This window comes from Ranitomeya imitator, chromosome 2 (assembly GCF_032444005.1).
Source record: "Ranitomeya imitator isolate aRanImi1 chromosome 2, aRanImi1.pri, whole genome shotgun sequence".
Classification (NCBI taxonomy): Eukaryota; Metazoa; Chordata; class Amphibia; order Anura; family Dendrobatidae; genus Ranitomeya; species Ranitomeya imitator.
Genome location: NC_091283.1, coordinates 81,686,798 through 81,699,829, shown reverse-complemented (window position 1 = coordinate 81,699,829; position 13,032 = coordinate 81,686,798). Strand labels below are relative to the sequence as shown.

Here is a 13,032-nt window from a genome sequence, read left to right as displayed (position 1 = left end):
TAGTACGTCTAAGGTCACAGAGGGGTTAAACCCAGTAATAGACGGAAGGTGTTTATTGAGAGTTGGTGGTCGTTTAAACAAAGCTAAATTGGATGAGGCAGAAAAGAATCCTCTAATTATTCCTGGTCATCACCATATCACCACTCTACTTATACGACATTACCATGAAAAAATCAAACATCAAGGTAGACACTTCACTGAAGGTGCCTTAAGAGCTGCAGGCCTCTGGATTGTGGGAGCAAAGAGACCGGTTTCCCATTTAATTCACCATTGTGTTCAGTGTCGTAAGACAAGAGGAAAACTGCAACAACAACAGATGTCTGATTTGCCTGCTGAAAGGACAAGCACAGAGCCTCCATTTACCCATGTTGGCTTGGACGTTTTTGGCCCATGGGCAGTCGCTGCACGTCGGACCAGAGGCGGGCATGTGGAAAGTAAACGTTGGGCAGTGTTGTTCACGTGCATGAGTGTACGAGCAATACACATAGAAGTGATAGAGTCGATGGATTCCTCCAGTTTCATTAATGCCCTAAGACGATTCTTCTCCATCAGAGGACCAGTAAAACAACTAAGATCTGACTGTGGAACAAACTTTGTAGGTGCCTGTCGAGAACTACATATGAATTTAACACCAGTCCAGAACTTCTTGACAACCAATGGCTGTTCCTGGGTCTTCAATCCTCCTCATGCTTCCCATATGGGCGGATCATGGGAAAGAATGATAGGCGTTACTCGTCGGATACTGGAATCTATGCTGATGGACTCAAATCTTTCAAGACTCACGAGACCTTGACCACTTTCTTAGCAGAAGTCTCTGCTATAGTAAACTCAAGACCACTTGTACCCATATCTACGGATCCAGAATCTCCTACAATTCTCACTCCGGCAACTCTCCTCACCCAGAAACTTGGAACTGTTCCTAACCCGCCTGAAGACTCTGTGTCCGACAACAAATATCAGAGACGGTGGAAATATGTGCAACATCTGGCTAATTGTTTCTGGAAAAGATGGAAGAGGGAGTACCTGACACTTCTCCAAAAACGAAGAAAATGGCAACAAGTAAAGCCAATTTTACAAGTAGGAGATATTATCCTGATGAAAGACCAGAAGGAGGAAAGAAGCACATGGCCTATGGGACTTATATCTAAAACCTTTCCAAGTGACGATGGCAAGGTACGCAAGGTAGAAGTGACAGTTACTAAGCAAGGTGACCCCAAATCTTTCATTAGGCCTATATCAGAGATTATCTTACTCTTACCGATTGAGGATTGATTATCCATCCAATCAGTAGGAACTCTTTCAAGGAACTTCAACCTTTGGACTACAAATGGGTTGGAGACAGTTTGGCCTAGCGCGGCTTCTCCAGTCCGAAGATGGGTTATCCGTTGGATTACTTCAGGAACTCGTTATAGACATTCGTCTATCTTGTTATACAATAAGTTATTGTTGCATTGCATGCGTTGTTTTTATCTTACAGGTTGAGGTATCCCTCCATGTACTTCCGGTAAACACTTACAATTTGTGACTGTTTAGTATAGTGAAATCCGAGGACCTGTGTGCTGTTCAGTTTATTCTGATAGACTTTCAGTTATACATGGACATTTATGTAGTGCTAATATGCCTGGTTCTATCATTTGTTGTATTTGTTGTGCTTTGCTGCCATCTACTGACCGTTGCTGTATCACACTGTAATATTGTGTTATGGTACTTCCCACAATACCTTTCTGTCATAACTCTTCCTATCTTTTTCCTTCTTTTCCTGTTTTGTACTCCGTGCCATCTTGGATCTCACATGTGCTGCAGAGCTGGAGAAAGGATTCTCTTGTTACCTCTAATCTGGAGCTTCTATTATCTCTATCTGGTGATTCTGTAATAGCTCTAACCTACAGTCCTCATCTCACCAAGGTACTGTAAATAAAACCTGTTGAATGTATCACTGCATCATCCTTCCAGATCACCACGCACAGCTGATAAGGACTAGGAGGACAGTTAGTGAGTAACGCTGTCCACCATTGTTTATATAACGATTCGTGATCACATCCCTCAGATACATCATCCACATATATTGGTGGCAGAATACTGTAGGTTGGGGGTTTATACCTTTTACAAAATCTCCATATGACTTGTAAAACTTGGAAAAAATGATGCAAGTGCGGTAGGTCAGCTGTGAAACTATATGAAGCACTTCATTATTCCTTTCTTTCATATCTCAACAAGTTTCCTAAGTGTTTCTTACAGGATACCTGCATGCTTAAAGGGGCTGTCCGGCCCAACAGGATAAGACTGCATGGCTGACCTTGCTCCATACACTTCTATACCCATCTAGTGATTCTGTCTGGGCTGTTGCTGCATATATACATTTTAATTACAGTGTTTTCTGCATGGAAAGAATTAAACAAATAAGCCAGTATTAATGTGAATGCAATGTAATGTTTCTTAATTTACAGAAATAAAAGAAGCTGTGTAAATGGTAATGGAAATCTATCTTACCAATGTACTGCTTCCAAAACTCCATCTGAGAAGAAAAAAAAACCCTGTTAACGAAAATATGTCATTGGGTGTAATTTTATGGTATAATTTTGCTTTCTTGGGGGCCTTTTTTCTTGTTTGTCCATATATATATACATATATATATATATATATATATATCCATATAAATCTATCTATAGAATGTTTGAAAGCAGGGGTGTCAAACTGCATTCCTCGAGGGCTGCAAACAGGTCATGTTTTCAGGATTTCCTTGTACTGCACAGGCGATAATTTAATCACCAACTCATTATTTGTGTAGGTGATTAAATTATCACCTGTGCAGTACAAGGAAATCCTGAAAACATGACCTGTTTGCAGCCCTCGAGGAATGCAGTTTGACAACCTTGTTTTAAAGCACACTCAATAGGCGGCCCTTTCCTGTTTTTATTGCTAGCTTTGCTGTGTAGACTGGGATAGATATTTCATTACACGGACATCATTCAGACAATACCTGGACCAATGGTTTTCAATTGGGCTATTCAGGTAATAGTTTTGTCATATGTTCCGAATCTTCATGTGAAGAAGATCGAAGCAGGCACTAATCTCTTCCGTATTTCGTATGAATATCCCTATTCAAGTCTATGGGTGTGGACAAAAAACGTGTCCCATATGGATCATTCGTATATCATCCCATCATACGCTGCAATCATTTAACCCAGGAAACAGTTTTTTTAGTTTTGTGAAATGTATTCCCTATAATGTATAAAACAGATGCAATATGGATGTAAAAAAAAGCCATGCCAATGGCACATGGATTGCATACCAATAACAATGTAGATGAAAAATTGGCCACTTTTCTAGATGACAATCGCATGATTTTTTGTATATGCTTATTTGAACTTTGCTCGAGTCATAAAGCAGCTGAAGATATAGATTAGATGTAATTCAACCAGAAATTATGTCTAACTTTCATATTTTGGGCATTTTCCCTTTCTGTAATATAAACTTTCTCTGGGTTTTCTATTGGTATGGTCTCTTTGAGCAAAAAAAAGTAATTGTTTCCTGCAGCTTCATCTCCCTCCTCTCCCCTCTTTTCTGCCTAGTATTTCCTGTTTTACCCTAGACAATTTTTTTGATACTGGGGAAAATCCTGAACATTTACAGAGAGACTGCAGGCAGGAAAAGTGAGCTTTAAAGCTGTGTTCACATGTGGCGTTTTTGCTGCGTTTGTTTCTGCAGCAAAACCTGATCTCTTAGCAGTGAAGAAGCTGCAGAAAAAAAGCAGGTTTTGCTTGTTTTTTCAAGTGTTTTTGTGCGTTTTTTCCTGCTTTTTTTGTCATGCTACATTTGTCACTTGAGCATTCTGCCAAAGTTTAGTAAAAAAAATATCATATTCTACTTCATAAGGTTTTGGCACAAACAACATAGCAAAACCTGATACCTACATTTTTTCAGCTTTTTCACCACCAATTACTTTCATGACATGCTCTATCCTGAAAAAACCAGGCAAAGCACAAAATACTGAGGGCAAAAAAAAACAATGTGTGCATAAGATTTCTGAAATCTCATAGACTTTGCTGGTACTGTAAACCACAGCTGAAAATGCAAAAAAAAAAGTTATGTCTCTTGGAAGCGGGGGTAGGAAGAAAAAACAAAAGCACAAAAGCTAAAATGATGTAGTCCTGAAAGGGTTAATGAGTGTATATTTGGATTTTTTTTTTTAGCAAAATGTTTTTTTTCCTCTATCTGTTAGTTCCATAGTAATCAGACTTTTGCAGTGGTACATTTAGAAGAGGAACCTTTCTAATCATCTTGTGATAACGGTAATGTCATGTCGGATGAGTCTCTAATCGTCCAGCCACCTATGCTTCTACAATGACACAAGGAGGTATCTTATCTTAAAGCATCAGAAAAAAGTGCCAATTCCCAAGGAAAATTGTGCTATAATGATGCTATAAAAGCATATTCTGATGTGAAATGGATAATTTTAACATCTTGGCTTTGGACTTTACTTGATCCTGATAATAGCAAAGAGTGGTATAAAAAAAGGCTTTTACTTTGAGAGACTCTCTAAAAAATTACAAAAATGAACATAATTAAGTAAAATTTTCAGATAAATCTAATATATAAAGCTGAATGTGTGTGTGTGTGTGTGTGTGTGTGTGTGTGTGTATGTGTGTATGTCCGGGATTGGCATCTGCACCGTCGCAGCTACAGCCACAAAATTTTGCACAGTCACACGTCTGGACCCCGAGAGCGTCATAGGCTATGTTGTGAGGTGAAATTTTAACCCCGTGCTTTCCAATTCACCAAACAATTTTGCCCCTATCTACTGTTATGTTTGCTAATGACAGGTGTTATGAAGGCAATCCAGAAACACAGTGCGCTTAGCGATCAGAGCGCACACAGTGATCTGACAAATACCAAAAAATACAAGAACGAGCTCTGAGACGTGGAAACTCTGTAGACTGCACACCTGATCCTATCCTAAACACAACTAAAAGCGGCTGTGGATTGCGCCTAACAACTACCTAGGCAACTCGGCACAGCCTAAGAAACTAGCTTGCCTGAAGATAGAAAAATAGGCCTGACTTGCCCCAGAGAAATTCCCCAAAGGAAAAGGCAGCCCCCCACATATAATGACTGTGAGTAAGATGAAAAGACAAAACGTAGGGATGAAATAGATTCAGCAAAGTGGGGCCCGATATTCTAGGACAGAGCGAGGACAGTAAAGCGAACTTTGCAGTCTACAAAAAACCCTAAAGCAAAACCACGCAAAGGGGGCAAAAAAAACCCACCGTGCCGAACTCACGGCACGGCGGTACACCCTTTGCGTCTCAGAGCTTCCAGCAAAACAAAAGACAAGCTGGACAGAAAAAAAGCAACAAAAAAGCAAAAAGCACTTAGCTATACAGAGCAGCAGGTCACAGGAACAATCAGGAGAAGCTCAGATCCAACACTGAAACATTGACAAGGAGCAAGGATAGCAGAATCAGGCGGAGTTAAGTAATGAAGCAGTTAACGAGCTCACCAGAACACCTGAGGGAGGAAGCTCAGAAGCTGCAGTACCACTTGTGACCACAGGAGTGAATTCAGCCACAGAATTCACAACAGTACCCCCCCCTTGAGGAGGGGTCACCGAACCCTCACCAGAGCCCCCAGGCCGACCAGGATGAGCCGCATGAAAGGCACGAACAAGATCGGAAGCATGAACATCAGAGGCAAAAACCCAGGAATTATCTTCCTGAGCATAACCCTTCCATTTAACCAGATACTGGAGTTTCCGTCTAGAAACACGAGAATCCAAAATCTTCTCCACAATATACTCCAATTCCCCCTCCACCAAAACCGGGGCAGGAGGCTCAACAGATGGAACCATAGGTGCCACGTATCTCCGCAACAACGACCTATGGAATACATTATGTATGGAAAAGGAGTCTGGGAGGGTCAAACGAAAAGACACAGGATTGAGAACCTCAGAAATCCTATACGGACCAATAAAACGAGGTTTAAATTTAGGAGAGGAAACCTTCATAGGAATATGACGAGAAGATAACCAAACCAGATCCCCAACACGAAGTCGGGGACCCACACGGCGTCTGCGATTAGCGAAAAGTTGAGCTTTCTCCTGGGACAAGATCAAATTGTCCACTACCTGAGTCCAGATCTGCTGCAACCTATCCACCACAGAATCCACACCAGGACAGTCCGAAGACTCAACCTGTCCTGAAGAGAAACGAGGATGGAACCCAGAATTGCAAAAAAATGGAGAAACCAAGGTAGCCGAGCTGGCCCGATTATTAAGGGCGAACTCAGCCAACGGCAAAAAGGACACACAATCATCCTGGTCTGCAGAAACAAAACATCTCAGATATGTTTCCAAGGTCTGATTGGTTCGTTCGGTCTGGCCATTAGTCTGAGGATGGAAAGCCGAGGAAAAGGATAGGTCAATGCCCATCCTACCACAAAAGGCTCGCCAGAACCTTGAAACAAACTGGGAACCTCTGTCAGAAACAATATTCTCAGGAATGCCATGCAACCGAACCACATGCTGAAAGAACAAAGGTACCAAATCAGAGGAGGAAGGCAATTTAGCCAAGGGCACCAGATGGACCATTTTAGAAAAGCGATCACAGACCACCCAAATGACTGACATCTTTTGAGAAACGGGAAGGTCAGAAATGAAATCCATCGAAATATGTGTCCAAGGCCTCTTTGGGACCGGCAAGGGCAAAAGCAACCCACTGGCATGAGAACAGCAGGGCTTAGCCCTAGCACAAATCCCACAGGACTGCACAAAAGTACGTACATCCCGTGACAGAGATGGCCACCAGAAGGATCTAGCCACTAACTCTCTGGTACCAAAGATTCCAGGATGACCAGCCAACACCGAACAATGAAGTTCAGAGATAAGTTTATTAGTCCACCTATCAGGGACAAACAGTTTCTCTGCTGGACAACGATCAGGTTTATTCGCCTGAAATTTTTGCAGCACCCGCCGCAAATCAGGGGAGATGGCAGACACAATGACTCCTTCCTTGAGGATACCCGCTGGCTCAGATAAACCCGGAGAGTCGGGCACAAAACTCCTAGACAGAGCATCCGCCTTCACATTTTTAGAGCCCGGAAGGTACGAAATCACAAAGTTGAAGCGGGCAAAAAATAACGACCAACGGGCCTGTCTAGGATTCAAGCGCTTGGCAGACTCGAGATAAGTCAAGTTCTTATGATCAGTCAATACCACCACGCAATGCTTAGCTCCTTCAAGCCAATGACGCCACTCCTCGAATGCCCACTTCATGGCCAGCAACTCTCGATTGCCCACATCGTAATTACGCTCAGCGGGCGAAAACTTCCTGGAAAAGAAAGCACATGGTTTCATCACTGAGCAATCAGAACCTCTCTGTGACAAAACCGCCCCTGCTCCAATCTCAGAAGCATCAACCTCGACCTGGAACGGAAGAGAAACATCTGGCTGACACAACACAGGGGCAGAACAAAAACGACGCTTCAACTCCTGAAAAACTTCCACAGCAGCAGAAGACCAATTAACCAAATCAGCACCCTTCTTGGTCAAATCGGTCAATGGTTTGGCAATGCTAGAAAAATTACAGATGAAGCGACGATAAAAATTAGCAAAGCCCAGGAACTTTTGCAGACTTTTCAGAGATGTCGGCTGAATCCAATCCTGGATGGCTTGGACCTTAACTGGATCCATCTCGATAGTAGAAGGGGTAAAGATGAACCCCAAAAATGAAACTTTCTGCACACCGAAGAGACACTTTGATCCCTTCACAAACAAAGAGTTAGCACGCAGGACCTGAAAAACCATTCTGACCTGCTTCACATGAGACTCCCAATCATCTGAGAAGATCAAAATGTCATCCAAGTAAACAATCAGGAATTTATCCAGATACTCACGGAAGATGTCATGCATAAAAGCCTGAAACACAGATGGAGCATTGGCAAGTCCGAACGGCATCACTAGATACTCAAAATGACCCTCGGGCATATTGAATGCAGTTTTCCATTCATCTCCTTGCCTGATTCTCACCAGATTATACGCACCACGAAGATCTATCTTAGTGAACCAACTAGCCCCCTTAATCCGAGCAAACAAGTCAGATAACAATGGCAAGGGATACTGAAATTTAACAGTGATCTTATTAAGAAGGCGGTAATCAATACACGGTCTCAGCGAACCATCCTTCTTCGCTACAAAGAAGAACCCTGCTCCCAGTGGTGATGACGATGGGCGAATATGTCCCTTCTCCAGGGATTCCTTCACATAACTGCGCATAGCGGCGTGTTCGGGCACGGATAAATTAAATAATCGACCTTTAGGGAATTTACTACCAGGAATCAAATTGATAGCACAATCACAATCCCTATGTGGAGGTAGAGCATCGGACTTGGGCTCTTCAAATACATCCTGATAATCAGACAAGAACTCTGGGACCTCAGAAGGGGTGGATGACGAAATCGACAAAAATGGAACATCACCATGTACCCCCTGACAACCCCAGCTGGATACCGACATGGAATTCCAATCCAATACTGGATTATGGGTTTGTAGCCATGGCAACCCCAACACGACCACATCATGCAGATTATGCAACACCAGAAAGCGAATAACTTCCTGATGTGCAGGAGCCATGCACATGGTCAGCTGGGCCCAGTATTGAGGTTTATTCTTGGCCAAAGGTGTAGCATCAATTCCTCTCAATGGAATAGGACACCGCAAAGGCTCCAAGAAAAACCCACAACGTTTAGCATAATCCAAATCCATCAGATTCAGGGCAGCGCCCGAATCCACAAACGCCATGACAGAAAACGACGACAAAGAGCATATCAAGGTAATGGACAGAAGGAATTTGGACTGTACAGTACCAATGACGGCAGACCTAGCGGACCGCTTAGTGCGCTTAGGACAATCAGAAATAGCATGAGTGGAATCACCACAGTAGAAACACAGACCATTCAGACGTCTGTATTCCTGCCGTTCAACTCTAGTCATAGTCCTATCACACTGCATAGGCTCAGGTTTAACCTCAGGCAGTACCGCCAAATGGTGCACAGATTTACGCTCGCGCAAGCGTCGACCGATCTGAATGGCCAAAGACAAAGACTCATTCAAACCAGCAGGCATAGGAAATCCCACCATGACATCCTTAAGAGCCTCAGAGAGACCCTTTCTGAACAAAGCTGCCAGCGCAGATTCATTCCACTGAGTGAGTACTGACCATTTCCTAAATTTCTGACAATATATTTCTATATCATCCTGACCCTGGCACAAAGCCAGCAAATTTTTCTCAGCCTGATCCACTGAATTAGGCTCATCGTACAGCAATCCGAGCGCCAGGAAAAACGCATCGACACTACTCAATGCAGGGTCTCCTGGCGCAAGAGAAAATGCCCAGTCTTGAGGGTCGCCGCGCAAAAAAGAAATAATAATCAAAACCTGTTGAATAGGATTACCAGAAGAATGAGGTTTCAAGGCCAGAAATAGCTTACAATTATTTTTGAAACTTAGAAACTTAGTTCTATCTCCAAAAAACAAATCAGGAATAGGAATTCTTGGTTCTAACATAGATTTCTGATCAATAGTATCTTGAATTTTTTGTACATTTATAACGAGATTATCCATTGAAGAGCACAGACCCTGAATATCCATGTCCACACCTGTGTCCAGAATCACCCAAATGTCTAGGGGAGAAAAAAAAGTGAACACAGAGCAGAAAAAAAAAAAAAAAAAAAATGATGTCAGAACTTTTTCTTTCCCTCTATTGAGAATCATTAGTTTGGCTCCTTGTACTGTTATGTTTGCTAATGACAGGTGTTATGAAGGCAATCCAGAAACACAGTGTGCTTAGCGATCAGAGCGCACACAGTGATCTGACAAATACCAAAAAATACAAGAACGAGCTCTGAGACGTGGAAACTCTGTAGACTGCACACCTGATCCTATCCTAAACACAACTAAAAGCGGCTGTGGATTGCGCCTAACAACTACCTAGGCAACTCGGCACAGCCTAAGAAACTAGCTAGCCTGAAGATAGAAAAATAGGCCTGACTTGCCCCAGAGAAATTCCCCAAAGGAAAAGGCAGCCCCCCACATATAATGACTGTGAGTAAGATGAAAAGACAAAACGTAGGGATGAAATAGATTCAGCAAAGTGGGGCCCGATATTCTAGGACAGAGCGAGGACAGTAAAGCGAACTTTGCAGTCTACAAAAAACCCTAAAGCAAAACCACGCAAAGGGGGCAAAAAAAACCCACCGTGCCGAACTAACGGCACGGCGGTACACCCTTTGCGTCTCAGAGCTTCCAGCAAAACAAAAGACAAGCTGGACAGAAAAAAAGCAACAAAAAAGCAAAAAGCACTTAGCTATACAGAGCAGCAGGTCACAGGAACAATCAGGAGAAGCTCAGATCCAACACTGAAACATTGACAAGGAGCAAGGATAGCAGAATAAGGCGGAGTTAAGTAATGAAGCAGTTAACGAGCTCACCAGAACACCTGAGGGAGGAAGCTCAGAAGCTGCAGTACCACTTGTGACCACAGGAGTGAATTCAGCCACAGAATTCACAACAATCTACATAATGGGGGAAAAAGTGAAAGGAAAAGTGTTGGAGGCGTCGCAGCTACACCTACAAAATTTTGCAAAGTCACACGTCTGGACCCTGAGAGCGTCATAGGCTATGTTGTGAGGTGAAATTTTAACCCCGTGCTTTCCAATTCACCAAACAATTTTGCCCCTATCTACATAATGGGGAAAAAGTGAAAGGAAAAGTGTTGGAGGCGTCGCAGCTACAGCCACAAAATTTTGCACAGTCACACGTCTGGACCCCGAGAGCGTCATAGGCTATGTTGTGAGGTGAAATTTTAACCCCGCGCTTTCCAATTCACCAAACAATTTTGCTCCTATCTACATAATGCGAAAAAATGAAAGGAAAAGTGTAGGAGGCAAATTGACAGCTGCCAGATGTGAACAAGGGGGACTTAAAGAATGAGAGCGATGGCGCCAAAGAGTATATACCGTACAGTTGCTAATGTGGGGCCACGGCATGGGATACTCACCACACACGGGGATATGAACACACACACAAAATGCGCCACACACTACCACATGCTTGAACACATATTACCCTTAGCACACATTTCACCACAAATACACCAACCTCGCCACATAAAAGTCGAAACACAAAAATCGCCACTCAAAACTCGCCACGCGCAGAACTCGCCACATGCAAAAAATTGGCTCTTGCAAAACTCGCCACAAGTGCAAAACTCACCTCATGGAAAACTCGCCACACGCAAAACTTGCACATGCGGAAAAATTGTCACATGCACAAAAGTTGCAACACATGCAAATGTTGCCTCACACAAAACTTTCACATACTCAAAAGGCACCACACATAAAACTCACCATGCGCAAAACTTGCTGCACACAACTTGCTACACTAACCTGTCACATGCAACTCGACACACAAAAAGTTGCTACACGCATGTTGCCACACAAAACTCATCTCACAAAAGTCGCTACATGCATGTCGCCACACGCAACTCAACACACACAACTTGACAAACGAAACTCGCCCTAAAACACACACAAGTCTGGTATTATCCTTCAAAAATAAAAATCTAATTAATAAGCAGACAAACTACAACAAATGTACCATATAGGAAATACGGCAGCTGTCAGTCACATGACCTGTCTATTATGTGTATGTGTGAGCTAATATATACTGCCAGGGGGAGGGCTTCCTGTTGGCTGGGGATTTATCAGGCTGCCAATTTAGCTTACAAATACTGAGGTAAAAATACTGAGCAAATAACGTGTGAACGAGGTCTAATACAGGAGGAGATGACACACAGGTATATACTATATACAGGGGAGATGACACACAGATATATACTATATACAGGAGAGATGACACACAGGTATATACTATATAGAGGAGGAGATGACATACAGGTACATATATATACAGGAGGAGATGACATACAGGTATATACTATATACAGGAGGAGATGACACACAGGTATATACTATATACAGGAGCAGATGACCTACAGGTATATACTATATACAGGAGGAGATGACATACAGGTATATGCTATATATAGAAGATGACATGCAGGTATATACTATATATAGGAGGAGATGACACACAGATATATACTATATACAGGGGAGATGACACACAGGTATATACTATATACAGGAAGAGATGACATACAGGTATATACTATATATAGAAGGAGATGACATTCAGGTATATACTATACATAGGGGAGATGACACACAGCAGGTATATACTATATACAGGGGAGATGACATACAGGTATATACTATATACAGGAGATGACATACAGATGTATACTATATATAAGGGAGATGAAAAACATGTATATACTGAGGTGATGAGGTGAAAATGAGAGGTGTGAGGTGAAAATGAAAAGGTGTGAGTGCAAAATGAGAGGAGTGAGGAAAAATAGAGGAGTGATCAGAAAATGACAGATGTGAGGTTGAAATGACAAGTGTTAGGGGGGAATGAGAGGTGTGAGGGGGAAAATGAAAGATGTGATTGGGAAAATGAGAGGCGTTGTTAGGAGTCGAGTTTCCTCTGCTGCACAGGGGGAATCTCGATCCGTGTCTGCTGCGGTCTCCCATTCGGTATCGGCCGCAGTGGGCTCTGCTCAGCGGAGACGTCGCTCCCAGCGTCTCGCTGGGGCTGATTCGGTGCATAGGGTCACTACTGCCTTTTCTGGCTTTCCTATGGTACCCTGCACTGATCTGCGGCGAGCGAGCCTCTCTGGGACTAAGTCCTTGTTTACTCACACTGAGCATGCCCAGGGCAGGGTCTCCCATTGGAGGTCGAGGGCCACATGTTCGGTCACATGCTCAGGTGCTGCAGTACATTCCATTGGTCCTTCTGGAAGGTCCTGAAAGGGCAAAACATGCTCAGGTACTGCAGCACTTTCCATTGGTCCTTCTGGAAGGTCCTGAAAGGGCAAAAACTTCAGTAGCAGCTTCCTGTGCTGCAACTATATAAAC

General features: G+C 43.0%; 1 protein-coding gene across 2 annotated transcripts in view; it reads right to left on the bottom strand.

Annotated features, from left to right (window-relative positions):
• F9 (coagulation factor IX) overlaps positions 1–13,032 on the bottom strand; it is a 123,527-nt gene that overhangs the window by 93,147 nt on the left and 17,348 nt on the right. For both annotated transcript variants that reach the window (XM_069747024.1, XM_069747025.1), the window contains exon 3: positions 2,491–2,515. In XM_069747024.1, coding sequence (XP_069603125.1) covers positions 2,491–2,515 — 25 coding nt within the window. The remainder of the gene's footprint in view (positions 1–2,490; positions 2,516–13,032) is intronic.